The following is a 19,188-nucleotide window of genomic DNA, read 5'->3' as shown; positions in this document are numbered from 1 at the left end:
TGAAAGCCATGACAGCGGATCTCAGAGGAGATATCTCTGGTAAAAACCTGGACAAACCCTCCAGACCTCAAAGGGTCCGGGTCCTTTTGTTCTTCAACTTCTCCTCAGAGCAGGACATGAAATTAGAGGTGTCACCCCCCATCAACAGCAGAGTAGCGGGTGTCGGTGGGATCCCTGCGCTATCGTGGTGGCCATCTGAACTGGCCTGGGAAGCCATCGAGGGCCATCCATCATCCTCTCAGACAGTCATTCACTCGTCTGATATCCAGGAAGACAAAAAAAGGGAATAAAGGAAAGAAGAGGATGCTGTTTGACCCTCTACCCGTAAACATCCCAACCATGATGCTGCTTATAAAACACTAAAACTAACCCAACAGCTCCACGGCAAACTGGTCTACAAAATCTGTTTGTGTGGACGTACTGAGGAATACTGACAGGCCAGTACGGAGACATTTTACCCTCAGAAATGTTCCTGGCTGGAAAGTCTGAGATTCCAGTGTCTCATTTTCATCTTTTCAGTCAAACAAACAAAACAAAATGTTTCTAAAAGATACATTTTTCTTAGTAAGAGACTATTACAGATGCTGGTGGGGGGGGTAAAGAAAAAAGATGAGGTGTCATTGTGGAGGACGGGTCACCAGCCTGTAAACAGGACATAAAAGGTTGAAGAGAAACGAGGAAATACATCCAATACGTTTAATCCCCCGCATAACAGGGGTGCTGAATTTAACCGTTTCTACGATGCATTGTGATGCAGGCATGGACGATTCTACATCGATGCAGCAAGAAAACATAATGGATTGTAAATAATGAAATGTTCATATTCTGAATGTGTGGCGTGATCTAGCAGAAGTAAAGCTCGAGGCTTCCGAATCCGTTTTGAAACCTTCACTTAGGAAAACTGTAAAACTAAGCAAACACATAGAAAATACATCAGTATGCCACTGGAAATACTTTCACTGGCTCAGAGAAATCACGTTAGATCACACATGAAAATGTATAAAAAGCCGTAAGTTAGCTTAAGGCTAACGTCTATGGAAAATACCATTGGCAAGCTATCGGTTAGCAGGCATGAACGGACTAAAGGGATTAACACAACGCTGTCCATCAACAATTGTTTACCTCAACAATATTCTCTGTGTTCAATAACAAATTGACTAGAATACGTACAGGTAAGTGTTTTCTGGTCATAAACGAGAACATGAAAAACATCTTGACTTCACTAGTCTGTCTGAACTGACTATGGAAAGACTGAAAGGACAAAACACACTGTTTTACTGCTAGAGATTTTTTTTAACAATTGTTGGTGTGGAGCTGGACTTTCTGAGGGTGGTGGACAGCTGTTCCCACCCTCTGCACAACATGCTGGACAACCTCAGGAAGACGTCCAACTACAGGACGTCCTTCCTTCCTGTGGACATCAGACTTTGTGACTCTGCACTGAGCCAGAAAATGTTGTAAAGACTGTCAACGTTTAACTCTGTTAATGCCGATGTGTCCTGTTCATTTTATATTCTATTTTTATTTTTGTTCTTTTAGTCTGTCTCGTTTAAATTGTGTATTTATTTCTATTAATCCAGCATCATTTCTACTTTCAGACTCTTATTCTTCTATTTTCTATGTTGAGGAACAATGCAGCAGTTTCCTTCTGGCATTAATAAAATATTTCTCATTCTTTATAAAGAGTAAATCTGATTTATGTGATCATTTTATAAAATGTTTTTGGGTTTTTGAAAAGTAAAATTTAAGAAATTAGCAGAATATTTTTTAATTTAACCTGAATATTTAATTAAAACTAGTTTTACAGCCAAGCAAAAGAAAAAAAAGATTTATTTTTATTTGTCCTTCATTCAATAATCTGATTCTGCAAAGAAAAAACTACCAAATCTCAGCTTCTAACTAATAAACTACAACACTGAAGGTCATGAAATCTGGTGAAGAGCTGGTGCAAAATAAGAAGGAAAAACTTAAGATTTATTTCTTTATTTAGATTTATTTATTTAACGTGACTAAATAAATGACTGGACAAAGAATACATGAGTAAAACCTAACGTCCTGAAGAATATAGATAGACCCGTTTAAAAGAAAAACCAACCAAATCTGAAATTACAAACATCTCTTTGCATGAAAACACAGAAACTAACAGAATTAATTTGCTCCTGCAGGTTGAGAAGATGCTGCTGCAGAGAGAAATGAGAAAATAAAGCGAAGCAACAAGCTGTGGGATGTTTGGAGGGTTTGCTTTGTAGCTGGAAACATGATGAAAGACTCGGGGCTGCTAACGTTCGGGGCCACCAGGGCCATGCTGATTGGTTCTAATTTCCTATCAAAATAACATGTTGAAAGGCTTCCACAGAAACGCTGTAGCTTCATGTTCTTCTTCCCAGGAGCTTCTTGACCTGCCTGCCGTGGGCTCCAAGGATGATGGAGGGATGAAAGAGGAAGGTTCGTCACCAGAAGGAAACGGGACAAAAGCTGCAAGCTACATGAAAACACGAGCGGCTGCACAGCAGCATCCGTCTCCACGACAAGGTCGGCGCTGATGAGGCGAGGACAGCGAAGGGCGAGCTCGGGGGAGCAGGACGCAAAGCAGATCAAATAAAACACCAGCGAAGAAGAGGGGGGCCGAGGAGGGGCCGATCTATCTGATAAGAGTTCTGGGTAATTAATTAGAAACTCAATTATCCAAACCTGACTTCAGCAGTCTCAATTCATTAGTGGATAAGAAGCCACACACACACACACACACACACACACAACCCAACACACAAACACACACAAACAACAACACACACACACACACCACAACACACACACACACACACACACACACAGCAAGGTCTGCGGGACCTCCAGCCAGCAGGACCTCCGGCCACCGGGACCTCTAGCTAGTGGGACCTCCAGCTAGTGGGACCTCCAGCCAGTGGGACCTCCAGCCAGTGGGACCTCTAGCTAGTGGGACCTCCAGCTAGTGGGACCTCCAGCGGGACCTTCAGCCACCGGGACCTCTAGCTAGTGGGACCTCCACCCAGCGGGACCTCCAGCCAGCTGGACCTCCGGTGAGCTTGGAGCATCACAATAGCGCAGGCGTATAAAAATGCTCTGATTGATGCCTGACTTTCTTTCTTTTAATTATTCATCCTAATAAAATGGGGGCCCCGGCCCCCCGACTGCGAGATCTCATTTGCAGGGGTTAGCGTGCATGACAAAAATGTCATCATGGCCAAAATGGCTGCAAGCGCTGACAACCTTTCCCAGGGAAATGATATTTTTTCAATCCAGCGGAAGGCGGATGGCGTGGCCCTCGTTAGAGCCCTGATAGCAGGTCTTTAATATTCACCGTCTTAATTAGGGCTGCAGTTAATTTCATTAAATTCTTTGGCTGCTAAATGAAGCAGATTATGAGACATCTTTTATTGCAGAGCGTGAAATTACAGCCTGCCCGCTGCCAATGACGGCGCCGCACTAATGAATTACAGGGTAAATAACACCCGAATTAACCATCCAATTTAACTCCTCACAAAGCGCCCGCCGCCGGGGGGGGGGCGTGTCATAACCACCCGGCCCAGCCACAGGCAATTACAGCAGCTACTTTCACTGACTGTGGGACGTTTCAGTGTCGTAGTCTGATGTCCTGGTTGGATGGTTGTGACCTGAAGACACATCTGGGTCAGAGTTGGCAGCGGCCTGATGGGGGAGGGGTCCGCTTAAATCAAACTGGGAGATGAATGATGGTTTTAATGGAAAAACATAATTAAAGGGAGAAAAGCAAAGAAAAATCTTCCAGAAGTCCCAGTTTGTTTCTACGTTTCAGAACCAGAACCGGTAACTGGCTTTCTTTCCCACCACAGAGCTTCATCATGTGGTGAAACTGGGATTCATCAGGAAGATTTAGCAGATTTAACTGGTGTCTGTCCAACCAGCTGAGAACTGGTTCAGGATGATTCAGTGACTCTGAACCAGAACCGGAACCAGAACCACAACAGAAAGAAAGGCTGCATCCTGTTGCAGGGTTCTTGATACTGTTTTCATCAACTTTTATTTATTAAAGTAAATTTTAATACATTAAATCATGTTAAAGTAACTTTCAGTTATTAATACATTTTTAACATATTTATATTTTATTATTAAAATTATAGATTATATATTTACATTTAGTATATTCATTTACATGATTTATTATATTTATATATTTATTTATTAACCCATACATTTTAATTTATTTATATTTTGATATTTTATCATAAAATATATTAATCATATATTTATTTGGTTTATTTATTAACACATTTTAATGAATTAATATAAATGTTTTCACTGATGATTTTCTTAATGCAGCTTTTCCTCTGATTTGAATTTATCTGCTTATCTTGTCCTTTTAAATCTGGTTTAATTTTTATAATATCTTATGGAATTTTCCAAAATATCGTGATCTTGCAACGATGAGAAAATTTGTGTTTTCTCAATTTTTGTTTTTTTTTTTTTCCTTCAAATGTAGCAGAATTTTCTCTGTTTGACCATTTGAACAAATGAATTTTAATCCTCAGTAAAAGGAGCTGAGCTGGAACAGGTAGATAAATACCTCAAACAAATTTACACATTCGTACACCTTTACAATAAATAAAGTAACTAAAATTAATTTAAAAAATAGAAAAGTAGAAGTATGAACTTTGTGCTACATTACGTTTTGTATTAACAAAGTCTGATTGAAGTTTTAACTGTGCATTCCAACTTGAAGATCTAAAGTCCGTCATAACAACGGCACGGTTGTCCGGGGGGGCCGGGGGGTCCAACCCTGGGGGCCCCGTCGTGGAGGAAACTCCCCGGCCTGTCGGGCAGATGTCGGAGGACCCCGCGCCTTGGTAAACAAAGAAGAAGAAGCTCTGAGGCTTCCTTCGTGGTTTCCTCAGCAGGTGGTGAAATAGAAGCCTACTTTTCCAGGTATTTTCACTGCATTTGAACACACCGCACATTTGCAGCACAAACCTGGAACAGTTTAAGAAAAGAAATGAAACTGCTTCTGTCTTTGCGTGATGCATTCGAGTACTTCCAGGAAAAGGCGCCTCGTCCAGGCCTGGGTGTGTGAGTGGTTTTAATGAGCGCGGCACTCTCTTAAGGAAGGCGTTCCCCCGTTAACGAAAGGCGAAGCAGAGCGGCGAGTTGTGGAGGGTCTCGCTGAGAGTCGCTCTAATGAGATCACGCTGACACACACACACAGGTAGAAAACACACACACATGCAGGCGTAGCACAAGCATGAAGCGAAGAAGAAGAAGAAGAAGAAGAAGAAGAAGAAGAAGAAGAAGAAGAAGAAGAAGAAGAAGAAGAAGAAGAAGGAGTGGGTGGCTGGAAGAAGAGCTACAATACAGGAAGTCCACGAGAAGACGCTACCGTCGCGCTCGGGTGGTTTAACTGGTGATTCGTGGGAAAGTCGACTAAGTGTATGGACTTGGAATTAATGTGTAAAACCAAACGTTTGTCCACTAACCAGTTTACAGTAACTGGAATCTTTCTCTCCACACATACGCTGGAACATTTCCCAGTTAATGATGATTTAATGGAGAAATAGATAAAGTTGTAAAGAAAAGTGTCGACTCTCACAGTGATGAGATCTAAACCAAGAGATTCACTGTCTGAGGTCAAAGCTTTAATCCAGTTCAACCAATTTACCCTAGTCCAGTTATCATCTGATTAATCAGTTATATGATCCGCATTAGTCCAGAGTTCATTAATGCAGAAATGCCCAAACTTCACCAGCATCCAGCCTTGTCCCCAGCATACAGAGATTCCTCCTGATTTTCTGAATATTCTAAAGATATTCTACACTGTAGATCTTCAAAGTCTGAGGAACATTTTTCTGAAATTGTTCCAGTTTTAGAGCCAGTTTGTCTCATTGGTGAACCTCTGTCCATCTTTCCATCTGAGAGACTCTGCCTCTCTGAAATGCTCCTTTTATGCCAGTCATGTTACTGACCTGTTACCAGTTAACCTGATTAGTTATTAAATGCTCCTCCAAGTGTTTCTGGTTTCCATCACATGGTAAAATGTCTCACCATCTGATGTGATGCTGATCTTCTACTGGGGATGAAATATGACCTGATGAGATTCTGCTTTTATTCACATTTTACACAGAGAACCAACTTCTTTAGAACTGGGTTGTAGTAAAACACGACTTTCTCTAAAATTCAGTTGTGGAGCAACTGAAGATTAAAAATACTCCAGAACTGATTCAAACTAACAGAGAAATTACAACCAACCTGCCAGGTATGAAAACAGTAGAATGGAGGGTCATCATTTACACCTGAGCCTGTTATCACCATCACTTTATCCTCTGACTGTATTAAGTTGTTCATTTCTCTACAGTGAAAGCTAATTAAAGGCTCATTTAAATAATCTCTGAGATCAACTTCAGACTCGTATAAACAGGAAGCTTAAAGCTTAAAAACCAGCAGTTCTATCAGAATAAAACATGTGCAGAGTTAGCTGTGAGCCAGCTGACTGATTGGCATGTTTTCCTGCTATAAATACGAGCTGGAGTCGATGTTGGGAGACTACGGGGTGAAGGAAGTGTCAGACCACCGTCTCATTAAAAGACAAGTGCGAACACGCTGCTAATGGGAGGACACACACTCTGAGGAAAATGGAGTGCAAATGGAGCGTTAATGGGGAAAGGTAGCTGAACCCTGAACGTGGAGTGCAGCCTCTCTTCTGGCAGGGTAAATAAAACACTCCGAGTGTAATTAGGGAGCAGGTCTGCGGCGTCGGGCACGTCGTCGGCTCTGAGGAGCAGGCAGGGTGAGAGCCACCACAGGGAACCATCAAATCAATTAACGTCCACTTCCAGCAGATACAACAGGAGGAAGCTCGGCGCTCTGCCTCGCAGCGCTGCCCGCTCGGCTTTATTCTCCTCCGGAAGGGGGGGTGTGCGCCAAGCCGAGCCACGCCAGGCGGAGTGTGTGTCCGGCCTCATTAGCACAAATTTGTATAATGAACCCTGGATAATAAGGAACATGTTTCTGTGCAGTAATCGCAGCTGAAACATCCTCCTGCTGCTCCGACATGTTTGGAGGCTCCAAATGTTTTTAGTTTAGCATCAATCTGAAAGAAGTTCCTCTACGAGTTTAACCATTTCAATACTTCTGATGTGAAGCTGAACATCAGCCTAAGGAGAACCTGGTAAAGTTAAAAACACACCAACCGCCTTCAAACATCCAATATGAAATAAATAATGGAGCAAAACAACCGTTTAGCCTCTCAGTGACGGCTCCACCGACTGTAAGCAGTTAGACTTTCTCTGGATGGATCCGTTTGCTTTGGAAGCATCTTTACTTTGCATCCACAGAGACAAGCTGAAGCTTTTCTCTACACTCTGCTGGATCAATGGTTTTCACCCTGAAGCAGGGCCTTTGCTCTCTTGGGTTCCTGTCTTTTCGCGGTCACATTGAGCTAAAGAACCAACAACAGAACAAAAACAAGCAGGAGCTGCTCTGCGTATCGCTGACAGCGCCCTCTAGTGGCAACAAAAAGCAGGCAGACGGTGGGCCTGAAAACACAGCAGAAGAAACTGGAGCAAACACGGGACGTCTTCAAAAGTTAAAAAGGTAAAGATGCAAAGAAAAAGCTCCTCCTGGAGGGAAGTACCTGGGCTGAATGGGTACAAGCTCCAGGTGTGTTGCCATGTAAAGGTGAGGGCGTAGCTAGACAACAAGCTAAACCAGAGGAAATTAAACTTGGAAGAATATCTAACAATCAACGATCAATCCTGCGCTGCTAAATGTGTTTGATGATGTTGCTGTTTTTTAATATCCAGACATGTGACCAGAGAGGGCGCTATTTCCACCACTCAGAAAACATTATTTACTGCAGAAGTTTGGAAAAAAAGATTCAAACCTGACTGCTGACTGGGAAAACACAGCTTTAAAATGAATACAGTCTTTCAGAGTGGAAAATTTGACATTAAAACCGTTTTTTCTACTAAAATACACTAAAAAAAAAAGAAGGAAAAGATGCGGGAGCAGATGTACGCATGCAGAAAGATGAAAACAAGATGCTCCCTGCTCCTCTAAAATGAAATCTGACACGCTTTATCTGAAATGATTAACTACATAATGAGTCTCTGTGGCTCTCTCCAGCCTGCACTCAAACAGAATTAGCACCACAGAAGAAGAAGAGGAGGCCGGTGTGTTTGAAGCCGCTGGGAGCTGGAGAGGGATTTTCACACATTCAGTGGCAATTACCGCCGTCTCCACGGCGCCGGCACAGCGGGCTCTTTTCTTAAACGCCGAACACAAACAGCAGCACGTGCCCCCTCTCTCTCCTTCTACCTTTGTCAGTGTGTCTCTATGCCTCTCGCCCGGACTCTCACGCCGAGGCGGCCCTCATCAGGGATGCGATTTGTTCATTAGGAGGTTACAACAGAGGCTGCGATTACAGCGCTCTAATTGCCTGATTTACTTGCCAGGAGACCCCTAATCTCCCCCACCCCCCAGCCTCTTTTACACAACAAATCAAGGCCCGTTCAGGTGCGCTCCTCGCTAGCACAGCTTGAGCTGAGACTGTACAGACGTCCTCCCCTTCATCCTCTGCTTCCCCCTCTTCTTCTGCTGCGACTGCTTTAAAACGCTGCTGCCAACGCCGAGCTCAGACAGGAAGAAGATGAGAGGAGAAGGAGGCGGCTTTGAAGGAGGGAGATGAAGTGGCCGAACAGAGGGAGTGGAGGACAAAAGAAGAAGAGGCAAATCCCTTCCCTCTCCTTCTCCTAATGATCTGCTCGGAGGACCCGGGAGACCCCTTCGCTCTAATTGATGTCAAGTGTGTGATTTCGCTGTTGATCAAGGCCGCGGCATCAAACGTGCGCAGCGTGGGCCTCACCTGTTTGATGGGGATGGCTCGCCCGCTGCCGATGCTGTCGGCCCGAGCCTCCAGGCCTTTCTTGTCCTTGTCCGACTCGCTGGCCTTCCTCGACTGTGGAGCAGACAAAATAACAGCCGTCATCATTCACCCACCTGCTGCAACCGCCATCACTGCACTGTCTGCTGACTCACGGTGAAGAGGTTGGAGCGGCGTTTGGACTGCTTCCGGACCGGCGTCGGGGTGTTGGTGGTCTGTGGGACGTCGATGCGGAGCTCCTTCTGGCTGGTGCTGGGCGTGGACGGCACCGACGACGAGTAGTCGCTCAAGCTGCCTCCGCCGTTACTCGTCTGTCAAACAGAAAACAAGCAAGTTAAACCTGGAACAAGTCACCTCATCAGCTTTCAGGCTGCCCTCTGACCTGGCTGACGTGGACGGCCGACACCTGTGTGGAGCAGACAGACGAGTGACTCGGGGAGTTCGGAAGCGACTTGCAAGGCCCGATGGACAACTGCTGCTTCTTCCTGGTGGCCACGATCTTCTGGGCGACTGCAGCAGACACAACACCACAGATACAGTCATGACAACGAACATAAGTCTGGTCTTCCATCCGTGTCAGTCTAGCACCCCCTGATCCTGATCCAGGTCCAGCTTTTAATTGAGCTGTAACTGGTTATTCTTTCAGTTTAGTGGTTTTATGACGATGTCCACAGAGCTGTAAAAGCTCCCCGAGGAGCCGTTTTACTGTCTGCACCGAGCTTTGTCCGGGAGCCACAAACAAAGGAGTCAAAGTTGAATTTTTTTCTTTAAATTTGTGGGAAATGTACCAGAAACTCATCCTGAACAACCCTGAAACACAGTGAACTGATTTTCTGCTGAAATCAGGCTCAAACAGGACGAATCAATGCTTGGAGACAATTAGGGACGACTCAAGCATCCTCTGCTCTAATTGGCTGCTTGCGGCAGGCCTCTGCTTCTGATCCTCCCATTCATGGAAGAGAAGTACGACAGATCGATGCCCTTACTCTCTGATTACAACCTGGTTCAACCCACTCTACAATTTATTCTGACCCTGAACAGGGTTCTTGTGCCTGCAGTCCTTTGAGATCCGGTTCATCTTGAGGTCTCTGTGGAAGACCATGAATAAGAACTAGTGTTTGATGCATTTATATCCCCAGTTTGTAAACCAGAATTACTGCTGCTCTAGTAGCAGTTTTAATGCTACCGGTCAGTTCTGAGGCCATAGAAACTCAAACGCTCCATTATACAGGGGCCCATACAACCAACGTACACAATTCCTGGACCCACTTCAGCTGTAGGTCCACAGGAGAATGGTACGGTACAGTTAGGGTGGACATACTGGTCTCACATAAAACAGCCCACTGATTGGGAGACAGAAAAACGTCACTTCTCATGACAAAAGCACTAAGGAGTTCAGCTGTTTCCCTTCATCGTTGAATAAGAGTAAGGCCAGCTTGGGTCTGGAACTACAAACATTCTTCACTTTTGGTGGTAACAGTGTGATTTAGAGTGAGCTGGATGGAGCCATTAGAAATTAAAAAGAGTTAAAGGACATATCTCAGCAGATGGTGACCAAGGGATTTGAACTCGGACCAGGGTAAATCTTAAGAAGCATACAGAACAATATAGAAAATTTAAGGGTGACCACAGCTGGAGTAGAAGCAGCAGAAGCACTTGAAGGTGGAATGATGGCATGGACGCCATTAATGGTCGCAGGCCGGCAAACAGAGGCAGGGAGGGCTGGTGGAGTCAGTGATGGAGTCTCTAACCAGTTATTAAATCACTGCACAAACCAACTTAAATTCACTTAAATTATTTATAAAGTGGAATGAAAGATAATGTGTAGGATAGAAATTAGCTCAGAGTTTACTACCTGATGTTAATTACACTTAACCATCCATACACATCACGCATGTCATTCTTGATTGTGTGAAAAAGTCGGCATCCATGCTTTTTCAGACGCAAGTACAGTTCAGGGGCTCAACCGCGACTCCTTATCCTTCCCAGAGAGTCCGTCCATGTCGTCAAGTAGCTACAGTACCTCTGTGATTGTGTCGACGCGACCCGAACAGAGCTTATGTCCTGTGCACACCGCCATCAACACACTGGCAAGACAAGACAATTTCATTTTTTGGGATGGGCCTTTTAAAACCAGAAATACCACAACACAATAACTCAGACAAAAAAAACAAGGAAACTATCCGTAATCTTTGGTGAGCCCCAAAGCATGCCACGTTTTATTCTACATGTGACCATCAATCACCAAATGGACCTTAAAGTGCAACAAATAAGACGTCATAAACTCAGAAAGAACAGGTTTACTTGGGTCGAATCAGTCTGCCGTTGGTAGTTTTAAGAGACGTTTTTGCAGCTTTCTCAGGCACAAAAATGTCCTTTTTTAACATTTTCCCTCTAAAACCTGCTCCAAATCATCCACCAGAAGTGAATGAAATGTGTTTTAGATGGGCATTTTACACCATCCAGCATCTTTGAGTTGATCTGGAACCTCTTCACAAAGTCTTCTGTGGTTTAGTGTAATTCCACCAATAATGAGGCTAAAATCTGGAGCTGGCAGGTCAAAGCAAAGAGATCTTCCTGCTGCGTCTGATGTTGGAGGAGTGGAGTCAGGACACAGTTAAGACTTTAGTGACTCCATTATCTCCGTTCCTATAAACGCTGGCCTGTTTCATGCTCCCACAGATGAAGCCATTGTTTTAATTGGGCTCGTTAAAGCCCCCGGCTTCGTTAATGAGGAGCCGGTCGTAAACATTTACCTCCAGGTGACACGGGGCTGAGCCAAGGGCAGCGGGAAGAGACAGGAAACTCAGACTTGTTTAAAGAAGCCTCTACGGGTCCGTGAAGCCGTTCGAAACAACAACAGACGATGAAAGAGGACGACTGATCAAAACTCAGCGCCGTCAGCTTGGCCGTCGTGTTCAGGTGGGGATTAGCTTGTTTGATTAAGCTCAGTAACTCTGACACAGAGGATGCTGGCTTTCTGGCTGCATCTGCACTGTAATTTACAGCTCATCATCAAAACAAGTCAACACAAAGCACTCTGTTCACCACGACATGCCGGCGAGTCCGTCTGCACCTGGCAGGCTGTATATTACTCTTAGTGTTAAGAACAGTTATGATAAGGCTGTGCTAAATATTTAAACTACATGGTTAATGCAATTTAACTTTATCCATCAATCTCGGTTCTGCTCTGAGAAGCTGCCATTCCTCCTAATGGAAACGTCTCCCCTTTGATCAGATTTATGACGGGGCTGCACCACCGGGTGAGGCTGACGCTGCAGTGTTTCACTCTGCTCACGTAAAAGTCAAAGCCCAGCTGCAGATGTGGAGGCTGGATGTGTCAGACAGGAAACTGGTGCCGAAACATCCTGGCGTGTCGAAATATTGGACAACGGTGGGTATTTAACAAACCACATAAGCTCAAATTAGACAAGACCTCTGCTAGCAGGTGGTTTGCTAAGCTCTTTCCCCCCCAGCCATTAAATGTTTCAACAGTTTTTGCAAAATGTCTATAAACTGGTGCTCCACAGGGCTCGATACTGGGCCCAGCCTCATTCTGAAAACCAAAATGCACCTCTTTAGTTTGACATTTCAGTACAGTTGGGACATTGGGTCTCATTCAACAACCGTTCCTACAAACAAATTTGTTCTTAAATCCTACTAACAAACATTTATGATAACTGTGGCATTCACCAAAATCTTTATATCTTGGATTAATTCTTAGCTAAAAACAAATCCTACGAACACTCAGAACTCTCAAAAACATCTGAAAGCCGACTTGTTCGAACAAAATCAACATTCATGTTTTCTGCTGTTCTGTTAATTAAAACACAATAAAACTACAGATTGTTTGCCAGATTAAAAAAAAACACATTTGGTGAAGTACAAAGCACAGTGCTATTTAAGATAAATGCCAATATTGCAGAACGTTATACTTTCCCTCAAGGGAAAATGAAACCATTTTTCAAGTCACAGTCGAGACGGGTCTGATTCTGGTCTTCGTACTAGCGTAAGGGACGCATGAAAGTATGAAGGTAGTGACGTTTGAAACGGAGGTACCTATTACGTGCGTAATGGGAGCATAAAGGAGTCTTTAGCCGTGCTGCCATGTTGTTTTTAGAGAGAAAAGGTTGCAACACTTCCAACCAAGATATACTGGTTCAGTCTTTTTCTAAGTGGTCTGTGCTCAACTTTAACATTCAACATGCTAACTGAGGCCTGGACAGCCCGAGAGGGAGATCTGTGGTTTTATACAGCTGCTGGGAAAACTGACAGCTGTCTTGTCTGCTTTGGCATTTTGGCTGAATTCTTAACTAATTTTTTTAAGACCAGATGTTTTTGTTTGTTTGTTTTGTGTTTGTATTATGTTTTGATCCATAAAACATGAAAAAGGGTGTATTTTTGTTCTCACATGATGATTTTATCCTGTTCCCAAACTGTCAAGATTCAGGCATTTTACTCTGAATCCCTCTTTATGTTGATGAACTGGTGTCCCACAGGGTTCCATACTGGGCCCACTGTTCCATTGGGAATTACATATGATGAGGTTTGTAAATCATTGTATTCTGTTTTTTGTTTACATTTTACACAGCGTCCCAGCTGTTAGAGTTGAGGCGGTACAAACACAAAAAACTGAAGACCAATAAATGTGCTGAAATCACCCAGATCCCTCTCACAACAAAAAAAAAAAACAACGCTTTCAGATTGAGTAGGAAAACGCAAACTGTAAAGTGTGTTATTAATGTCTAACGGATTAACTGCTTAATGTTTGTAACGTTTGAGCTTTCAAACTGCTGTCACACATGTAGTTGTGTGTTAATATTTACTGGATGTGATCTGTGGGTGAGGCTGTGTGTGTGGTGGTTGAAGCTTGTTAGCGAGCGCTAACGAAGCGTCCAGAGTCTGCACTCTGACACGGGTTATAAAGAAGAGGAGCTCTGTGTGTGTGTTGGAGGGTTCATGTCGGTGTAATTAAGCTAATTAAATTAGTGCAGTGATGGAAGAGGGAGCTGTCACCCCCCCGCCCATCCCTCACACAGAGGTCACTCACCCTCCTCCCCTCCCCTCCCCCGACTGGACCGGGCTTCACTTCTCATCACAGCAGATCACACATCACACAAACACGTACACGTATTTGTTGTACATCTACATGTGGACAAAGACTGCGTTTGCTCCTCATCCTCCTTACACAAAATCGCCATGACGACCAGCAGACCAAACATTTCCTAGTCTAAATGTTACAGAAGCTGTTTTGTTGCTGAAATTCATCAAAGACATACGTTAAAGTCATAAAAACAGTCTGAAGTCACGTCAGATCAGAGCCAATCAGCATGTCTGCCAGTCGCCATGACGATCCAGCTGATAATGAATCTGAATGCAGCCCACCATCGATCGATCAATGAAGACTGGAAATGAAGTGAAGGTCATGGAAACATATATGGCACACCCACAAAGAAAGGACAAAATGTCACCTAACTCCGAGAGTTCATGATCCATCACCCCTGCACACGCCACACACATGATCGACTGGTGACTGAAACAAACACACACACCTGATCAATCACAGCCTCACTCTGAAGGCCTCAGATTCAAACGTTAATGTTCAGGTCACCGCCACACAGACACCATGATTCGTTTGAAAAACCGTTTTCCATACAGACTGAATCTTTTCCAGACGTGGGGCATGCTCAGATGCTAACCACGCCCAATAAAAAGCAGGAGAAGCGGCTGGAGGCGACTGCGTTATTACGGAGATTCGTCTGGGTTGGACACACGGAAAGGAAAAGTCTGCCGTGGGCAGATCTGTTCTCTTTGGAAACTGTTTTAGAGGATCACAAGCTTCGAGCTTCAAAAATGGCGGTTCTGTAATGACAAAACATCCAAATGATAAACAACTTTAGCAGATTCATCTCAACTCGTGGCCCACATCACACAGTAGCAACAGGATAGTCTGAGAGACTTCGTTTGGTTGGGCAGAAAAAAACTTTGTGGCTTCCTTAGGTTTGGTTTGCTTTACTGAAGCGGATCAAACCGCCGTCTTAGTTACAACTGCTTACTAGGGGGCGATATTCTCCAAAACAATCACTGACTGAGAAGTCTAGTTTCTGACTGTACGTTGGTGTTCAAACCTGATCCGGTTTTCACCAGAATGGGTACAGTACGAGCAGCAGGAGGCAGCCAGATATTGAGCTACATCACTTCCTGTCTCTGGTTCACTGGATGCTCAGTTTGCTTTCACACTGGAAGAGAACCAAACCAGAAGTTTTCAACCGAACCAGAGTTCCCATCTTTGTTCCAAGCCAGGAGGCCCTCGGTTTTCATGTGGACCGGAGTTCGATACTTTAGTCCGAACCAGGAGATCCCTGCTTTTTAAGTGGACTAGAGTTTGCTTCTTTGGTCCACATAAGAGTGAGAATGAGTTTCTACACTACTCCAAACAAACCAGGTTATCCACTGAAGCGGACCAAATGGCCAGAGTGTGAGACCAGCTTCTGAGGAAGGTTTGAAAATACACCACCGATCCGAATCGAGTCCCCATCACAACCGATGCAATGAGCAACTTCTCATGTCTTAAACAACCATGTGGAAAGACATCTGTGCTCGTGGAAAAGATGTTTAAGAAGGTCTGCTCCAGAAGGGTCAGATCCCTGGAATCAAGCAGAGAAAACATCTAAGGAGAAACTACTAAACTGGGTTCAGAACTGGACAACACACAGTCCCGGTGCAGGACAGACCACCAGGGTGGGCATTCATCAAATGAATTTTGACCTTTATAAGCTTCCACATCGCAGCCAGAGGAACCGTGGTGGAACACTCAGTAAGCTACTAACCTGCACAGGTTTACATAAGCTGGTCTCAGAGCAAGGCAACTACAGCTGAGTAAAACATCAGGAAACATCTGTAGCAGACAGAAACCAGCCATACTGAACATGGAACTGAGACTTACTACCCTTAGTAAGGACGAGTTGGACTGCGTTAATCCAGCTGCAGACGATGTTCCAGAGGACCCATGCGCCTGTGGTTGCTATGGTTACTATCTTGCTAGGTCTCGTCTCATTGCTGGAACCATCCAAACTGCTGGTTGATTCTTGCTGTGGCACCAGACACCTGTTCCTTTGTTCAGGGCATCAGTGGACCGCTTCCTGGTGTCCAGGTATCAGTCTGCTGCTGCACTGAAGCTGGTTCAGGACTTCACGCCAGACATCACCGTAACTTAAAGAACACATCATGTTCTTTATCAGGGACCCGATTTTGGTGATTACACGCACACACAGATTAAATATACACACACACAATTTGCAAATGTTTTGAAGTAAAGTTTTCTCAATGCGAAAAGCAGATCTGGACTTGCCCACTGAGGCAAGCCAGCAGCGCCAGGTCTGCCAGCACTTTATTAAACACTGGAAGGATGGTGGGAACCATCGTCTTCCAGGAAGAAATGTGGTCAGAAAAACATCCTGAATGATGGTGATCGGGGGTCACTTCAACATTAAAGACTGGACTCTGGAGCCATGGAAGAACATCATGTGGTCTGATGAGTCCAGGTCTACCCGGTTCCAGAGTGATAAGGGAGGAGGGTGAAGTGATGCAGCCATCATACCTAATGCTACTGTACAAGCCTGTGGGGGCAGTCTATGACCTGGAGCTGCTGCAGTAAGTCAGGTCTAGGTTCAGGTTTAGGTTCAGCAACATCATATGTTCAAAGAATGAGGTCTGCTGATACCTGAATATGCTGAATGAGCAGGTTATTCCATCTTCCCTGATGGCATGGTGCCAGGATTCATGGGGCTCAGATTGTGAAAGAGTGGTTCAGGGAACAGGAGACATGGGTCGGCCACCACAGAGTCCAGACCTGAACCCCATGGAGGAGCTTTGGTAAAAAATTAAGGTAACTCTGAATAGAAATAAATCTGGTGACAATGCAGAAGCGTGTAGAGACAATAGAATCAGAGGTAGAGGAGGTACAACCAGATGTTAAAGCTGTGTATTTATACGGCAAAGACACTTCAGATCAGCTCTACTCATCATGTTTACTGTAAACAAACCAGACAAATACAAACATTTACAGAGAACATGAAGCTGATTGTAAACATTATTCAGCTTCCTGTCTGCAACCAGCGAGCTAATCCATGCTCTATGTGATCTTGTGTTCACACACACACACACAACACTATGACAACAACGTAAATGCAAAATAGACGTCAGTTATGGCAAGAAAACATCACACACACACACACACTCACACATTAACACAAAACAGACACAAACATTGTAGAAACACACAAATGGAAATAAATGAGATGAACTAACATACACACAACCATAACAAATGCAAAACAACACACACTCTGCCACTTTACACAAACACACAACTCACACACAAATATAGATAAAGTCAGAAACACACACACACACACTGAGCTGCAGGCTGCTGCGTCGTTCTGCTGGATGATTAGAAAACTGATTAATCTGAGATAATGATGAGAAAATACAACAAATTACACACACACAACACGAACAAACAGTGCAACAATTAAGAGAATAATAAGGCAGCATTTAGTGTTTTACACACACACACACACACACACACAGAGTGGTATCACTACAATGACATGTTACTGAGTCTTTGCTGTGTTCCTGCGCTGCCCCCTTCAGGACTAACACTGTAACAACAATTGATTTTATCACCATCAACACACACACATCTGAACAGCACACACACAATGCTGCCGCCACAGGCATCAATACAAAGCTTCATGTGGATTAATCCGCAGCTGAAAATAGACCTGAGAAAAGTGAAGTCTGACCAGAGGAACCTTGTCTATGAGCTGGTGGTTCAGCTCCACTCCTGAAACCATCTGACCAGCTCAGAGTGAAGCTCAGGTGAAAGAAGACAGAGCCAGAGGCCGTAAGAACGGCTCCAGCTCTGCTAATTAACCACCATGTCATCCATGTCTCTCTAATTACAGCCGTTAACCCCGCGCCTGCCGACCGGCCGCCGCTTCATTACCGTCTTCTTATTAATGTGCTCTCACACTGAAACAAATGAGGTGCAGGGTTGACTATCTGGAGTAAAAACTGGACTATGAGCCTTTTCTTCTTTTGTTTGCTTTCTGCTCCTGTTTCAGTAATAGGACTACAATTCAGAGATGAGGTGTTGAGTCTGGATTCCTTCTTCTTGGTGAACTGGAACTTGGTTAAAAGACTGAGCTTTAATGAAAATGCTGCATTGTTAGAGAAGAAAATCCTCTGGTCAGACGTCTCACATGACTACCAAACTGTGTGTACATGAGGGCCTAGAGGGCCATGCACCAGCGGAGAGCCGCCTGGCCCGACAAAGAGCCACCGCACCTCGACCCGGCAAAGAGCTGCCGCACCTCGACCCGGCAAAGAGCTGCCGCACCTCGACCAGACAAAATGCTGCCGCGTGCAGGCAGAGAGCTGCCATGGCCCAACAAAGAGCCGCCGAACCTCGGTGGACAGCCACCATGACCCGGCATACAGCCGCCATGCGCCGGCGGAGAGCCTGAGAAAGTATCATTCAGACCACAGACCCAGAACTCAATGTCTCAGGATGAATCAGAGGTGAAGCACGGCGGAGACACCATCATGATGTGGGAGAGTTCTAACTTAGATGATGCTGCTGTTTCACCTACAAAGAGCAAGTAGTTTTAAATGAAGTACTTAAGGTTTTACTAGTACTACTACTGAAAGTGACCGGCAATGTATAAGTTAGAGTAATATAACAGGTTATCTAAGTATCGTTGCTATAAGAACTGTTGCATCATATTTTACCAAAACTTACCGAGCTCCTGTGATTACTACTGAAACTACTACTGTAGTGTTGGCATTCTGTTACCCCTACAAACACCACTACTATTAAAATACTGCAACTACTATTACAGATTAATTATTACTATCACTACTGAGTAATGGAGCAAACACTAGTCACAGTACTTCTACTACTACAGCCACAGGTTGGGTTGCAACTACTATTATAGGTTATGTAGGTGCAACTACTCTCTAGAGAACCTTGACCACAAGTTTTACCACCATGTACTTAACTAATGAAAATACTAATGCTGACTAAAAGTAGTAGTATTTACATAACATTTTACTCCAGCTACAACTGCCACTACTAACACTGACCATGAACCTACACCTCACAGTAGAGCTGATACTGCAGGTTATCTGGATGCTGGTACTCCTGAAGATTTACCACAGTTAACTACTACACACAGTCACCACTACTAGTCAGGGGCTGCGGCTACAAAGAACCTGCAGGACAGGTTAAAACTCAG

At 44.3% G+C, this 19,188-nt stretch overlaps 1 protein-coding gene across 4 annotated transcripts in view; it reads right to left on the bottom strand.

Annotated features, from left to right (window-relative positions):
• Positions 1 to 19,188, bottom strand: part of LOC121635536 (arf-GAP with GTPase, ANK repeat and PH domain-containing protein 1) — a 128,006-nt gene that overhangs the window by 73,276 nt on the left and 35,542 nt on the right. For all 4 annotated transcript variants that reach the window (XM_041978741.1, XM_041978742.1, XM_041978743.1 and 1 more), the window contains 3 exons: positions 9,270 to 9,397; positions 9,043 to 9,198; positions 8,870 to 8,962 (listed from right to left, as the gene is read on the bottom strand). In XM_041978741.1, coding sequence (XP_041834675.1) covers positions 8,870 to 8,962; positions 9,043 to 9,198; positions 9,270 to 9,397 — 377 coding nt within the window. The remainder of the gene's footprint in view (positions 1 to 8,869; positions 8,963 to 9,042; positions 9,199 to 9,269; positions 9,398 to 19,188) is intronic.

Source organism: Melanotaenia boesemani, chromosome 24 (assembly GCF_017639745.1).
Source record: "Melanotaenia boesemani isolate fMelBoe1 chromosome 24, fMelBoe1.pri, whole genome shotgun sequence".
Lineage (NCBI taxonomy): Eukaryota > Metazoa > Chordata > Actinopteri > Atheriniformes > Melanotaeniidae > Melanotaenia > Melanotaenia boesemani.
Note: the sequence above shows the minus strand (reverse complement) of the source record. Positions and strands in the feature narration are given on the sequence as shown.